This window comes from Phascolarctos cinereus, unplaced genomic scaffold (assembly GCF_003287225.1).
Source record: "Phascolarctos cinereus isolate Bilbo 61053 unplaced genomic scaffold, phaCin_HiC Scaffold_2;HRSCAF=192, whole genome shotgun sequence".
Lineage (NCBI taxonomy): Eukaryota > Metazoa > Chordata > Mammalia > Diprotodontia > Phascolarctidae > Phascolarctos > Phascolarctos cinereus.
Genome location: NW_027555625.1, coordinates 41739928 through 41753792, shown reverse-complemented (window position 1 = coordinate 41753792; position 13865 = coordinate 41739928). Strand labels below are relative to the sequence as shown.

General features: G+C 45.4%; 1 protein-coding gene across 2 annotated transcripts in view; it reads left to right on the top strand.

Moving 5' to 3' along the window:
• The first annotated feature begins 12507 nt into the window (after window positions 1–12507).
• Window positions 12508–13865, top strand: part of CFAP20 (cilia and flagella associated protein 20) — a 38754-nt gene continuing 37396 nt past the window's right edge. The window contains exon 1 of one of the 2 annotated variants that reach the window (XM_020963708.2): window positions 12508–12863. In XM_020963708.2, coding sequence (XP_020819367.1) covers window positions 12780–12863 — 84 coding nt within the window. In that variant the 5' untranslated portion in view covers window positions 12508–12779. The remainder of the gene's footprint in view (window positions 12864–13865) is intronic. The other variant, XM_020963709.2, reaches the window with a different exon arrangement.

Below are 13865 nucleotides of genomic sequence, written 5' to 3'. Positions count from 1 at the left end.
TTATATTAAAAATAAACAAGCAAACAAGCTGAAGAGAGGAACCAGGGGCAGGTGGTTTTGTAAGAATCATGCTGGGAGTTCTAAAATTCCAAGGGAGCCAAACCTGGCAAAAGAAAATTAAGGATAGTAAAAATGGGTACTTTTTCTTTTTTTAAGCTGGATTAGGGGAAAAGGAGGAGTAAAGACGAATTGGACCATTGCTTGGGAATAAGAAGGATGATGAGAGATGACTGGGACGAGCCAGAACCTCTCAATTTGCATTTTGTTTCTATTTTCCCTTCCAAAGAGAATGGTCTTTGGACCAGAAAGGATAGATCAAAAATGGTTAATAGGGAGTTGGTAGACAAGCCGTAATGTTAATAAGTATTTCAATAAAGCTGGTTTTCCTTGCAATTCTCTGTATTTTATTTTATGCATTAAAAAACGTCATTCTGAGAAGGGTCCTATCCGTAGGCTTCACCAGACTGGCACCAGTTGGGTTCATAACACAGAAAAGGTTTAACATGTTCAGTTCAATCATTTTCAGTCATGTCTGACTCTTCATGACCCCATTTGGGTTTTTTTTGTCAAAGATGCTAGAGTGGTTTGCCATTTCCTTCTTTAGCCCATTTTACAGATGAGGAAACGGAGGCCAGCAGGGTAAAGTGACTTGCCCAGGGTCACACAGCTCATAAATGTCTGAGGCCAGATTTGAACTCAAATTTTCCTGACTCCAGGCCAGGTACTCTGTCCACTATGCGCGCGCCGCACCCCGCCCCCCCGCAGCTGCAATTACAAAGATGCCGTATGCCTTCATCAGGAACAGATTATGCCAAACTAGACATGTTTCCTTTTTCAATCCCTTTCTAATCCTTTTTCTAGGGTTAATAGATGGTAGATCAAAGGAATGTGGTAGATGTAGTTTACCTAGGTTTGATTGACGCCTTGGGCAAAGTCTCTTTTGCTGTATTTGTGGGAAAGATGTACTTGTCAAAAGTATAGTTAGGTGGGTTCAGGAACTGGTTGATGACAGTCTGAAGAGAGGAGGGATGTGATTACTGTTTTTAAGGTTATGAAGAGCTGCTCCACTGAAGAGAGATCAGATTTGTTCTACTTGGCCCCAAAGGACAGAACTGGGTGGGTAGAAGTTACAAACAGACTTAGATCTGATATAAGAAAACCTGCATTAACGGAGCTGTCCAAAAATGGAATCCGCTGCCTCCATAGGAAGTGGGCTCCCCAGTGCTGTAGGTCTTCAAACAAAGGCTGGACCAGCACTCCTGTATATTATACAAAGTCTGGATTAGGTGGTCTCTTTCCACTGTGACCTTCTGTGATACCTGAACGACCTTCAAATCAAGAACCCCTACTCTAGAGGAAGGGTGATTTCAGGGAGTGGGAGGCAATGATGGAAAGCTACAATTGATACGAGGTTGTATAGTTTGTGTGGCAGGAGGGGGTATCAGGAAAGGTTTCCAGCTAAAGTGGTACTTGAGTGGTGTTTCAAAAGAAGAGGGAGTTTCCATGAGGTGAAGGTGAGGAAGGGGTACGTTCTAGGGAAAGGGGACAGCCAGTGCGAAGTCTCAGAAAAAAGAAATAGAATGCCCAACCTGTAAAGAACAGCAATGGTTTGGCTGGATTGAGTCTGAAAAGATAGTTTGGGGTCAGGCTGTATTAGTCTTTAAAAGCTAAACAGAGAGTTTATATCTTACCCTAGAAGCAACAGGAAGACACTGGAGCTGATTGAGTCACATGGTCAGATCTAAACTTAGGGAAAAGTTATTTTAGCAGCAGTTTCAAGGAGACCAATTAGGAGGCTATTACAATAATCTAAGCAAGAGGGAACGGGGGCCCAAACTAGGAGAGTGGCTGTGTGAGCAGAAAGAAGCAATCAGACGGGAGACATGTTGTGAAAGTAGAAAATGGCTATGAGGGGTGAGGAAGAGGAAGAGTTGAAGATAATTCTGAAGCTACAAACCTGGGAGACTAGAAAGATGAGGGATTTCAGCAGAAATAGGAAAGTCTAGAAGAGGGTGGATAGGGGAAACGGAGGGTGAGTTCAGTTTGGGATACACTGAGTTTAAGATACTTTAGGGACATCCATTTCAAAAAGTCCAGTAGCTAACAGGTGATAGGAAACTGAAGCTCAGGTGAGGATGGATGTGTTTGTGTGTGTTCTGGAGAGAGATGATAGTTAAACCCCATGGAAGCTGATGAGGTAACTAAGAGAGCTAGGGTGATCATGTCCTTATGTCACAATCATCCTGGTGACATCACAAAGAATAAATCTTAAAAGATAACTGAGGAGGAAGTGACCACTGTTTTGTTGAAAGAAACTACTCTCAGGGGCAAACGTTTCATTGTTTGCAGTTTCTTAGGATGTCACAAAAACTTCTTAATGAAAAGACATTTATTTTGTTTCAGTCCCTTCAAGCCATACATTTCATTTAGATTGCCAAGTGTTCATCAGTCTCAGTTTCTGTGTCTGAAAAATGCTGCGTTTTTGAATGGCAGAGACTGTTAGGTTTTCAGCATGGTAACAGGTTGGCTTTGATAATGACATTGCCCCAAAGGTAAGACCCCAAGTAATTACTTGTTGCTTGTTGTGGGTGTTTTTTTCTTATTTGAACCTTATCACAGTAGTAAATAGTAGACAAAATATTTGTTTAAAGGCTTCAAACCATGTCATATGAGAAACGTTTGAAAAAAAAAACCTAGATAAACACGTTGTCTGTAATAAGAGGTTCCGTTTCATATGTGATCATCTTTTTGTATGTACGTTGATCTGTTCATGTGTGTTGATACTTGTTGAGTTCATAATAAAAGAAAATGTTTAAAAGAAATAACGAGAGATGAATAGCCCGAAAAAGAGGGCAGAGTGGCCGTGTTCACTGCTTGTAAATATTTGAAGAGTCATCATGTGGAAGAAGAATTGTCATTCTGATTGGCTCCAAAAGAGTCAACTGGGACCCATGGGCAGCAGTTACAAACAGCCAGATTTGGCTCCATGTAAGGACAAGTTTCACAGAGGGACTGGGAACACAACAAGGAAAGGCTTCCTGCAGAAAGTGGAATTTGAGCTGAGTCTTGGAGGAGTCAGAGGTGAGGAGAGAATGCATTCCAAGCGTAGGGGACAGCCAGTGTGAAGGAAGAGAGGTGGGAGATGGGCTGTGGAAACAAAGGGTCACTGGAGTACAATACATAAAGTATAACAAAACTAGAAAGATAGAAAGCAACTGGGTTGTGAAGAGCTTTAAAGACGATTTTATATTTGATCTTGAGGTCATAGGGAGTCACTGGTGTGTGAGGGATGTTGGTGACATAGACCTGAACTTTGCAAAGATCACTTTAGCAGCTGAGTGGTGGTTGGACTGGAGTGGGGAGAGACCGAGGTAGAGTCTAGTTAGAAGGCCATTGCAATAGTAGAGGCAAGACATAATGAGGGCCTGTACAAGGGTGGTGGCTCAGTGAACAGGGAGAAAGATTGACAATTAATTTTAGATGTGTGGGGTGAGTTTGAGAAAGTTGAGGATGATACCAAGGTTGTAGGCATGGGTGACTGGGCAAGACGGTGGTACCCTTGACCATAATGGGAAAGCTGGAAAGGGGGGAAGATTTGGAAGAAAGAATGAGTTATGTTTTGGGTGTATTTAGTATGCGATGCCTACTGAAGTGGTCCATTCAGGAGATCCAAAAGGCAGATGGTTATGCTCAGAAGATTAGGGTTAGATAAAGAAATATGGAAACCATTGGCATAGAGATGATAGTTGAGCACATGAGAGCTGATAGATCAGTAACCAAGGGAGAGGAGAGGGAAAAGAGAAAGAGCCCAAGTGGAGCCCTGGGGAACAGCCATGCTTAGTGGGAGTGACCTCGATAAACATTTCACCAAGGAGACCCAGAAGGAGTGATCAGATAGGTAGGAGGAACTGACAACATTCTATATTTTGTGAAGCTGGTTTGAAACCTGAATGTAGGTGGACCATATATGTGCCTAGGCACAGATCTCACAGAATATCACAGCTAGAAGGGAGGGAGGATGGACCTTAAGATAGACCATCTAATTTAGCAGTTACTGAGGCCCAGAAGGGAAGAAGAATGCTCAGGTGAAGTGACATGCCCAGAGTCACTTCACAGCCACATTCTTTTTCTTGCAGCATACACTTAGAGGCTACCTGTGGGCATGAACAAAGGGATTAATCATGTGGATTTATATATAGAAATGGAAGGGGTTATGATAGCAAGTCAAGATACAGTCATTGCTACCAGAAGTTGTGGAAAAGTAATCTTCAAGGAACCCAGACTTATTGTCAATTAAATTGCAAAGAAATGAAAGAAACCGTGCAATGTATCAATTCAGTCTGCAAAAATTTGTCACCTACAAAATCCCTCAACCCGAATTCTATGGGCTTTGGATCTAGGCATATAGAAATGCCAAGTTCAGTCCTAAAGGAGGCTGACCCCTAATGAGGAGTCATGCTCTTTTCCTTATATTCTTTGTGCTTTTAGATTCCCACCCTGAAGCCCTGAAGAAAATAGGTTATAGCTTAGGTTCAGCTCACATCTAGGGTGTCTCCGAAAAAGGGGGAGTACTCAATGTACAATGTAAATCAGGGAATTTTGTACACAAAAATATGGACACAATTGAAATGACTCAACTACCATGAAATCCCAGGAACAAAAGACCGCTCAGAGTTTGCTGCCAAAGTGCTGGTCATTCAGCATTGAGTCACGTGTTGTCAGGGGAGCTCTGCCCATACTTCATAAGGTGGCTCCTACCTGTAGGCCCATCCCCACACTTGCTCCATGGAGTATAGTCCAAGCCAGCCCTCACTGTATATAGCTGTATTAACCTAAGGCAAATCTTAGCTGGCCTCAACTTCCTCTTCTAAAATGAAGGGGTTGGGCAAGGTAACCAAAAAGGCCCCCTTTCAGCTCTAAATGCCTATGATCCAGCTCTTAGAACAGCACCTGGTACACAGTAGGCACATAATAAATATTTATGGCCTGACTGACTGATCCTATAGAGAATAGCTGCTCTTCCATGAGTTAATCCCAGCAAACACTGCTGTGTCCCTGCCCTCAGCGGGTGGGACAGAAGAGGAACGTGTTCCAGGTATGGAAACAGTGAATACAAAGGTACTGAGATCAATGTTGTGCCCTCTTTGAGGAACAGTTTTAAAAAAAGGCCAATTTGATTGGACCTTGTGGGGCAGGAGGGTCAAGCTAGAAAAGTCAGCAGGGACCAGATTGGGAAGATTTTTAAATACCAAGCACAGGGAGTTTGTACATATGTGATCACGGAGGTACAAGGAAACCCACAGGAGCTTCCTGAGAAAGAGAGTGGCTTGGTGAGACCCAGGCTTTAGGAAAATCACTTGGGTTGTGGTGTGCAAGCTGGGTTGGTGAGAGGAGAAAGCATGAAGACCAGTTAGGAAGCAAAAGGTGATGATGGTCTGCATTAATTAACTAACAGTCTCCAGTTAGTTTATTTAGGCCCGATAAGGCGTGGTGAGTTCTGTTAGCTAGGTGAGCTATGATAAGTACAGTCCTTCCCCTTCACAGAGAACACAGGTTCCTAGGAGACAGCAACAAGGTAGTTAACAGGAAGACATAGTTATTAGTAACAGCAGCTAGTTATAATAGCAGCTAGCATTGCTATAGCAGGCCACTAGGTGGTGCCATAGTGCATAAAATACAGGGCCTGGAGTCAAGAAGACCAATTTTCCTGAGTTCAAATCTGGCCTCAGACACTTACTAGTTGTGTGACCCTGGGCAAGTCACTTAAATGTGTTTGCTCAGTTTCCTCATCTATACAATGAGGTGGAGAAGGAAATGGCAAATCACTCCAGTATCTTTGCCAAGAAAACCCCAAATGGGGTCATGAAGAGTTGGACAGGACTGAACAACAAAAATATATATAGCAAAGAGCTTTACAAATATCTCATTTGGTTCTCACGACAATCCTGGGAGGAAGGTCCTGCCATTTATCCCCATTTTAGAGATGAGACAACTCAGGTGAGGTGACTTGCCTAGGGTCACACAGCTGGTTAAGTGTCTGAAGCCAGATTTGGACTCGTTTGGTCTTTTTCTGACTCCAGGCCTAATGCTGTATCCACTATGCCACCCAGCTGCCCAACTATTATAGTTAATAATTTAAAAAATTATGTTGAGGACAAATGATTGAGTATGATGTATGGTCCTCAGTTTGGAATTCTAAGAGGCTGGAGTCCTCAAGGAAAGCTTCTGGGAGGAAATAGTAGCCCTTTTTAAAAAATAATAATAGTAATAATAATTATCTTCTTTGCCAAAATTCTCTTAGGCCAGTGTTTTTGCAATGTTTCAGGTGAAATTATAGAAAGATCCTTGAATTAGTAGTCTTAGGACCCTTAGGTTCTAATCCCAGTTCATCCATCAACTCCCCCTTGACCTCTAGAATTTATATTGTGTCTTACCTAAGGTTTGCAAAACATCCTTCTGCAGCTGTTTGATCTCCTATCAAATACTTGAGACTCCCTATGCTTCTGTGACACTGCTCTCTCTCTCGCTCTCTCTCTCTCTCTCTTTTTCCCCCCTTTCTTTCCCTCCCTCCCTCCTCCCCTCTCTTTACCTCCTTCCACTACATATCTAAACACTCCTTTTGAATCTCCTTTGCTCAATCATCCTCATCTATGTCTTACCTCCTACCTCTTGGTGTTCCCCTGAGTTCAGTTATCCTCTCCATGCCAACAATTACCACATCTATCCCAGTCTACCCTCCTATCAGCCCTAAACTCTCTCCAGTCCCATTTCACCCACTGCCTGCTGGATGTCCTACAGACAACATAAGATGACCCAAATTCAAATGATCCAAAATGGAACTTATCTTCCCTCCTAAACCTTCTCCTCTAAACTTGCCTGTTTACGTTGAGGGGACCAGCATCTTCCAGTCACACTGGCTTCATTTCAGAGTCATTTTTCTCTCTTCCCTCTCCCTCAGCCCTCACATCTAACCAGTTGCCTAGTCTTTTCAATTCTGCCTCTAGCACATTGCTCACATCTGTCCCCTTCTCTCCTCTCATGAGAGTCACTACCCTGATTCAGGCTTTTATATCCTCTTGCCTGGACAGTTGCAGAAGTCAGTTGGTCTCCATTCTTCTAAGGTCTTCTGTCTCTCTTCCACACAACTGCCGAAATAATCTTCTTGAGACACAAATCTAACCCCATCACTCTCCTGCTCAAGGACCTTTCTTGGCTCCCTATTGCCTTCCCAGACTGGCTGCAAACTACCTTACTTCCTGTACTGCCTTCAGTCAAATTAAACTGGCTTGTTTTCTGTTTCCCGAATTCAGCATTCACCTTCTGCCTCAGCTCTTGCACAGACTGTGCCTTGGTAGACGAGAGGAGACTGATCGACTAGATGTGGTTAAAGGGATAAAACCGTTTGGACTTTTGATTATGTGCAAAAGACCCTGATTGTGCTTCCTCAATGATAGGAACATCTCCAATGGAGCAATACATTTCACATCACCATGGATTGATTGACTAGGTGTTGGCATCTTTGCATCTCTCCATGGAAGGCATTGTCGCACCCACTGAGGCCTTCTTGAGATGATCTCAAAGTCTCCTGGACCAGGCTAGAACACTGGACCTAGGGATCTGTTCCCACCTATTGAGGATGACTAATTAAGTCTGAACATTGAGCACTTTCCACCTGTGTGATTTGGGGTAAGGCATTTCACCTTGCTAAGCCTTAGCTTTCTCATCTATAAAACAATGGGGCTGAACCTCTGAAGTCTCTTGTAACTATTAATTTTTTAAAATTATTTTAGGCAGTTGGGGTTAAGTGACTTGCCCCAGGGTCACACAGCTAGTAAGTGCCAAGTGTCTGAGGCTGAATTTGTACTCAGGTCTTCCTGACTCCAGGGCTGGTGCTCTATCCACTGCACCGCCTAGCTGCCCCTATCAGTTTAGTTTTGGACATGTTCAATTTAAGATGTGGGTGGCTAGGTGGTACCACAGTACATAGAGCTCTTGGCCTGCCCTTCAAACTGGCCTCAGACACTTATTAGTTGTGTGACCCTGAGCAAGTCATTTAACCCTGTTTGCCTCAGTTTCAAATGACGTTAGTATCTTTTCCAGATGGGCTCACAAACAGTTGGACGTGACTGAAACAACTGAACAATAGTAACAACAGTTTTCTTGGTAAAATAAGAGGCAAGGTCCTCAGCTTTGATAGAGGTAAGGGGCGGGCAGGGGGTGAGGGAGGTGGTGGTGGTTGTCTGTCCTTCATTCCTGAAGAGGACCAGTGACATCATGGTGGTAATGTCTTGACTTGCAAGTGAACTGGATTTAAGTGAAGCAGAGTTAGGAAAAGTCATCAGCCTCACTCTCTCCTCCAGAGTCCAAGAAGGGGAGTTTGGGGGGCTTAAAGAGGGAAGAGAAGGTTTGGAACAGCTTCTTTTAGCAGTGAATCAGTTAGAGAGGAATAAAAGAACTGAAAGGGGCTAGCTAAGGGGAGTAGAATGGTGAGAGTAACTAAGGGCTGAAGTTTGAAGGTGAATTGGGATAGGATGATTCAGTGAACACTTAATAAGCACCTAACTATATGCTGGGCATTGTATTAAGGGCTGGAATTGAAACCAGCTGTGATAATGGAGAGTTACTTAGAAAGTCCTTTCCCCTAGTTAGAGGCTTGTGTCAGAGTCTGTAACTAAAGAAATGGAAGACCCATGGCCAATGATGAGATCTAGAATGGGATCAGGTGTGGTTGAGGCAGAATGAAGGAGGGGAGTAGGTCACAATTTAAGATGGTCCAGGAATTGGGAGGTTGGCAAGTTTGAGGGAGCATATTAATATGAAGCTATTAAAGCCCTTTAATGTAAAGGTAGCAGGGATATGTTAGAAATAGGATGTTATAAAAGATAACACTAACAATAACAATGTTGACAAGTCTCTAGCCAGGGGATAATGTGATGATGGTTCAGGCTGCTGTGGGTTGGGTATCAGGTTTGTCTTTGATTTATAGAAAGGGGCAGACAAGACCATTTAGAAGGTGCAGAGAAAGCTGAGACCAGAATCATGAAAGCCAACTTTGATTCCTAGGGGTGAAGCCTGAGCTGAGACTGGCGCCTCCTCAGTCCCAGCTATGACAGCTGTGGAGAGGCCCCCGGCAGAGCCTTTCAGTCTGCAAGTCGGCAGCAGACAGAGCTAATGATTGAGCGACAAATGTTTCAGCTCCTCAAATTCCCAGATCGAGCTGTGGGGACCAGGAACCTGCCCCACAGGGGGTTGAGTAGGGGAGTTCTCAGACCCCAGTCTTCCGGGACCTGTTGTTCTAGAGAGAGAAGAAAGGGGTGTGCCTGGGCTGAGGAGGAGAGCACTGAGCATTTGGCCCCAGAGCTGAGGGATGCAGCCAAGGACAGAGCCATGATGTGGGGAAGCAAAGCTGACTATGAGCCATTCGGACAGTGCACATCTAATGAGAAGGAGGGTTACCTTTTGAGCACCGTCAAGTTTGTGTTCCCTTAGGAGGGCATTCCAAGTTCATCGAGCCTATATCAGTCCCTGGAGTGAAGGCAAGACCACCTGGAATGACTGGATTTGGATGAGAATTGTGTTCAGTGCTGATGGATTGCTGGGAGTCCATTCTGTTGTTTTATACAGAAAGTGTTGTGGCATGAAGTCAAGGCTTGTCTTCTGCAACCAGAGTCGGAACTTGGGGTTCTTGGCTTCTGGCTACACCTGGAATATGACCTTGTTCCTCACATCAGCCTCTTCAGAGCTCAACCCAAGCATCACCTTCTCCATTGAGCTTTCCCTGATTCCCCCTCCTGTCATCCCAAGTACTTTCCCCTTTCTCAAATTAGCTCAAATTACCTGGTCTGTTTCCATGTGGGGGATATCCTCAGTGGAACAGAAGTTCCCTGAAGTCTGTGACTATTTTTCCTTTTTGTCTTTGAAACTTCAGAACCGAGCACAATTCCTTGTTCGTTGAAGGTGATTAATAGATGTTTGTTGTTCAATTAAACTGGCTGTCACTTAATTTGATCCTCAGTGTCCTCCTCTGTAAAAATAATAGGTAACATTGCTATAGACTTTAAAGTTTGCAAAGTGCTCTAAATGCTATCTCATTTGATCTTCAAGACAACCCTGAGAAATGTTTGTTGTTATCAGACTGCAAGCTCCTTGAGAGCAGGGAACTGTTTGGGGTTTTTTTATGTTTGTTTGGTTTTTTGTCTTTTTGCATCCTCAGTGCCTGGCACATAATAGGTACTTAATAAATGTTGACTGATTGATTATTCTCATTTTACAGATGAAGAAACCAGGGCTGAGAAAGCTTAAGTGACTTAAAAAAAAAACAAAACAAAACCCTGTGAAGTGGGTGCTATACTAAGTGGAGATGTGGATAAGTGTTGAAGTCAGGAAGACCTGAGTTCAAATTTGGCTTCAGACACTTTACTAGCTGTGTGACCCTGAGCAAGACACTTAACCTTTCTCAGTCTGTTTACTCATCTATAAAATGAGGATAATAACTTACAGCATTGTCAGTCAATAAACATTTTTAAGTGGCCACTCTATGACAAGGACTATACTATGAACTGAGAACACAAAAAGAGGCAAAAGATAGCCCCTGCCTTCAAGGAGCTCACAATCTGATGGAGGAGACAACATACAAACAAATAAATTGTAAGCCAAATACAAGATAAGTAGGAAGTAATTAAAAGGATGAAGGCACTAGAATCATGAAGGCTTGGGCAGGAGAACACTGTACACAGTGACAGCAAAATTATACAATGATCAATGTGAATGCCTCAGCTATTCTCAGCAATATGATGAGCCAAAAAAATTCAAAGTACTCATGATGAAAAATGCCATCCATCTCCAGAAAGAACTGATGAAGTCTGAATGCAGATCAAAGCATACTTTTAAAAAATATATTTTCTTGATTTTTTTTGTTTTTTGGTCTGTTTTCTTTCATGACTTGACTAATATGGAAGTGTTTTGCATGACTGCACATGTATAACCTATATAAAATTGCTTGCCTTCTCAATGAGGGGAAGAGGGGAGAGAGGGAAGGAGAGAATTTTGAACTAAAATTTTTTTTAAAAGAATGTGAACAATTTTTACATATAATTGGAAAAAATAAAATATTAAAAAAGCGATTGAGGAAAGCTTTCTGTAGAAAATGGGATTTTAGTTGGGACTTGAAGACAGTAGGTAGAGATGAGGAGGGGAAGCATTTCAGGTATGTGGGACAGCCAGAGAATTTTATTGAGTAGGTGGGGAGTAGGTAACATGATCAAATCTATATTTTAGGAAAATTATTTTAGTGGCTGAATGGAGGGGGATTGGAGTGGAGAGAAACTTCAGGCAGGCAGGCCTTGCAATGCCCAAGCATGAGGTGATGAGAAGGTCTGTATCAGGGTTGCTGTCAGAGAGAAGGGGGCATACTGGAGAGAGGCAGTAGAAGTGAAATTGACAAGAGATGCAGCAAGAGGTGAAATTGACTAGAGATTCTGCACTGGTGAAATCGACAAGCCTTGGCAACAGTTTGTGTATTGCGGGGCAGGGTTGAGAAAGTGAGGAATCCTCGACTCCTGGGTTGTGAGCCCAAGGGACTGAGAGGATGGTGTTAGCTCCGTAGTAATAGCGAAGAGGGGTGGGGGGCAGAGAGAGTTTAGTGGGAAAGATAACGAGTTCCATTTTGGACATGTTGAGTTTAAGATGTCTACTGTTCATCCAGTTTGAGATGTCTGGAAGGCAGTTGGGAGATGCGAGGTTGGAGGCCAGCATGGAGGCTGGGGCTGGAAAGGTAGATTTGAGAGTTACCAGAATAGAGATGGTAATTAAATCTATGCGAGTTGATGAGATCACGAAGTGAAACTGTAGAAGGAGAGAAGAATGGCTAGGCCAGACCACGGAGATAACAGAGTGCAAAGTGCTTTGCAAACCTTAATGAGCTATCTATCTATCTATCTATCTACCTATTCGCTATTATTTTACAGAGAATAAAAGTAGTTAAGAGTTCATTACCACCCTGGGAGGTGGGTGCTGTTATCATTATTTTACAGAAGAAACAGACGGTCACCGTCTCCCCAGGTGTCACCCAGCTAATAAGCATCTTAGAATTTCCTCCCGACTTCGAGCTCAGGAGTCTATCCGCCCCGCCAGCCTGCGGTAGATCTATAGTGAGGACCCGCCCAGTCTCTGAACCCCTTCCAGGCTTCCCCAGTCCGTCAGGGCCCTCTTAGCTCCTCCTCCCTCCCTTCCTCCCCTGACGCCTTCCTCCGCCAGGGGGCGTGGCCACCTTGCTCCAGATCTCCATCCGCCCCGCCCCTTGCGGTTCCCATGGTATCACGCAGGCGCCGACAACAAACTGTGCCTCGGCCAGCCGAGCCGGTCAAATGTCAAAAAAAGTAGTTCCCAGGCAACGAGGCTTCTTTCGCGCGGGGCGGGGTCGGGGGCGGGCCCCCAGAGTCGCTGGGCGCCGGAAGTCGAGCGGGGCCCGGCGGAAGGATCTCTGTGCGCGGCGCTCCGCCCCACTTGAGCGTCGTCGGTCGAAGCGGAGGGCGGGAGGCGCGACAAGCGGTTGCTTGGCGGCGGCGGCGGCGGCGGCGGCGGCGGCGTCGGGAAGCCGAGGCGCGGCGGCGGGGGCTGGAGCGGAGGTCCCTCGGAGCCGCGCACGCAGCGTGCAGGCCGCCTGAGCCGCCGGGCCCCCCGCTCCCCGCGCGGAGCCGCCTCGGGGCCTAGGCCGGTCCGGGCCCGCGGAGGGTGGGGACCGGAGCGAGGACCGGGGCGAGGAAGAGGCTGCCGGCGCGATGTTCAAGAACACGTTCCAGAGCGGCTTCCTCTCTATCCTCTACAGCATCGGGAGCAAGCCCTTACAGATCTGGGACAAGAAGGTGCGGGCCTGCGGGGACCCCCGAGCTTCCCCCAGCCCCCCATCCATGCCCTCATCCCTCCCATCCCCCTTTATCCCTTCATCCTTCCCATCTCTCTATTCCTACCATCCCCCCTCTGTCCCCTCATCCTTACCATCCCCCCCTCTGTCCACTCATCCTTACCATCCCTTCTCTATCCCCTCATCTCTCCCATCCTCCTCTATCCTCTCATCCCTCCCATCCTCCCATCCCCTCATCCCTTCCCCTCCCCTCATCCCTACCATCCCCCTCTATCCCTTCATCCTTCCCATCCCCCTATCCCTACCATCCCCCCTCTATTTCCTCATCCCTACCATCCCCCCTCTATCCTCTCATCTTCTCCATCCTCCTTTCTATCCCTCTCTTTATCCTCCTCTTCCCTCCACCACCTCCATCCCTTCCCTGTCCCCTCCACCTCCTTCATCCCTTGTGCTCCTCTCCTTCACTCCATCCCCTCTGTCCCTCCATTCCTCCATCCCTTCTGTCTCCATCCTCCTGGCCCCCTTCTTCTGCATCCCCTCCATCCTCCTCACCTCCCTCATCCTGTTCTCTTCCCCCTCCGACAAAAATCTCGCCTTCCCAAAATTCTGCCTGAGCTTTTAGAAAGTCCAGTCTTATAACTAATAACTCCTTAGTCTATTTGTTATGACCCTGGGTGATTAATTTCTCCATGCCTCAGTTTCCTCCTCTATAAATGAGGATAATGATACTTGCTGGATCTGCCTCACTAAGGGTGGAGGTGGAGATCAGAGGAGAGCATGAAAAGCTGGTGTGTAACCATCCAGGCTTCGTGAAGGTAGGGAGAATCCTTGTGGTCTTGGCATCTTGTGAAGCTTTATAATCCAGGTAGTTGGAGAAGACGTGACATACATCGGTGAGCAGGTGACTGTGGAAGGAGGAATTGTGCTACAGTGGAAGGAGCACTTGTTTTGAAGGCAGAAGAGCTTGTTTCACATTCCACCCCCACCTCCCTTTAATACCAAT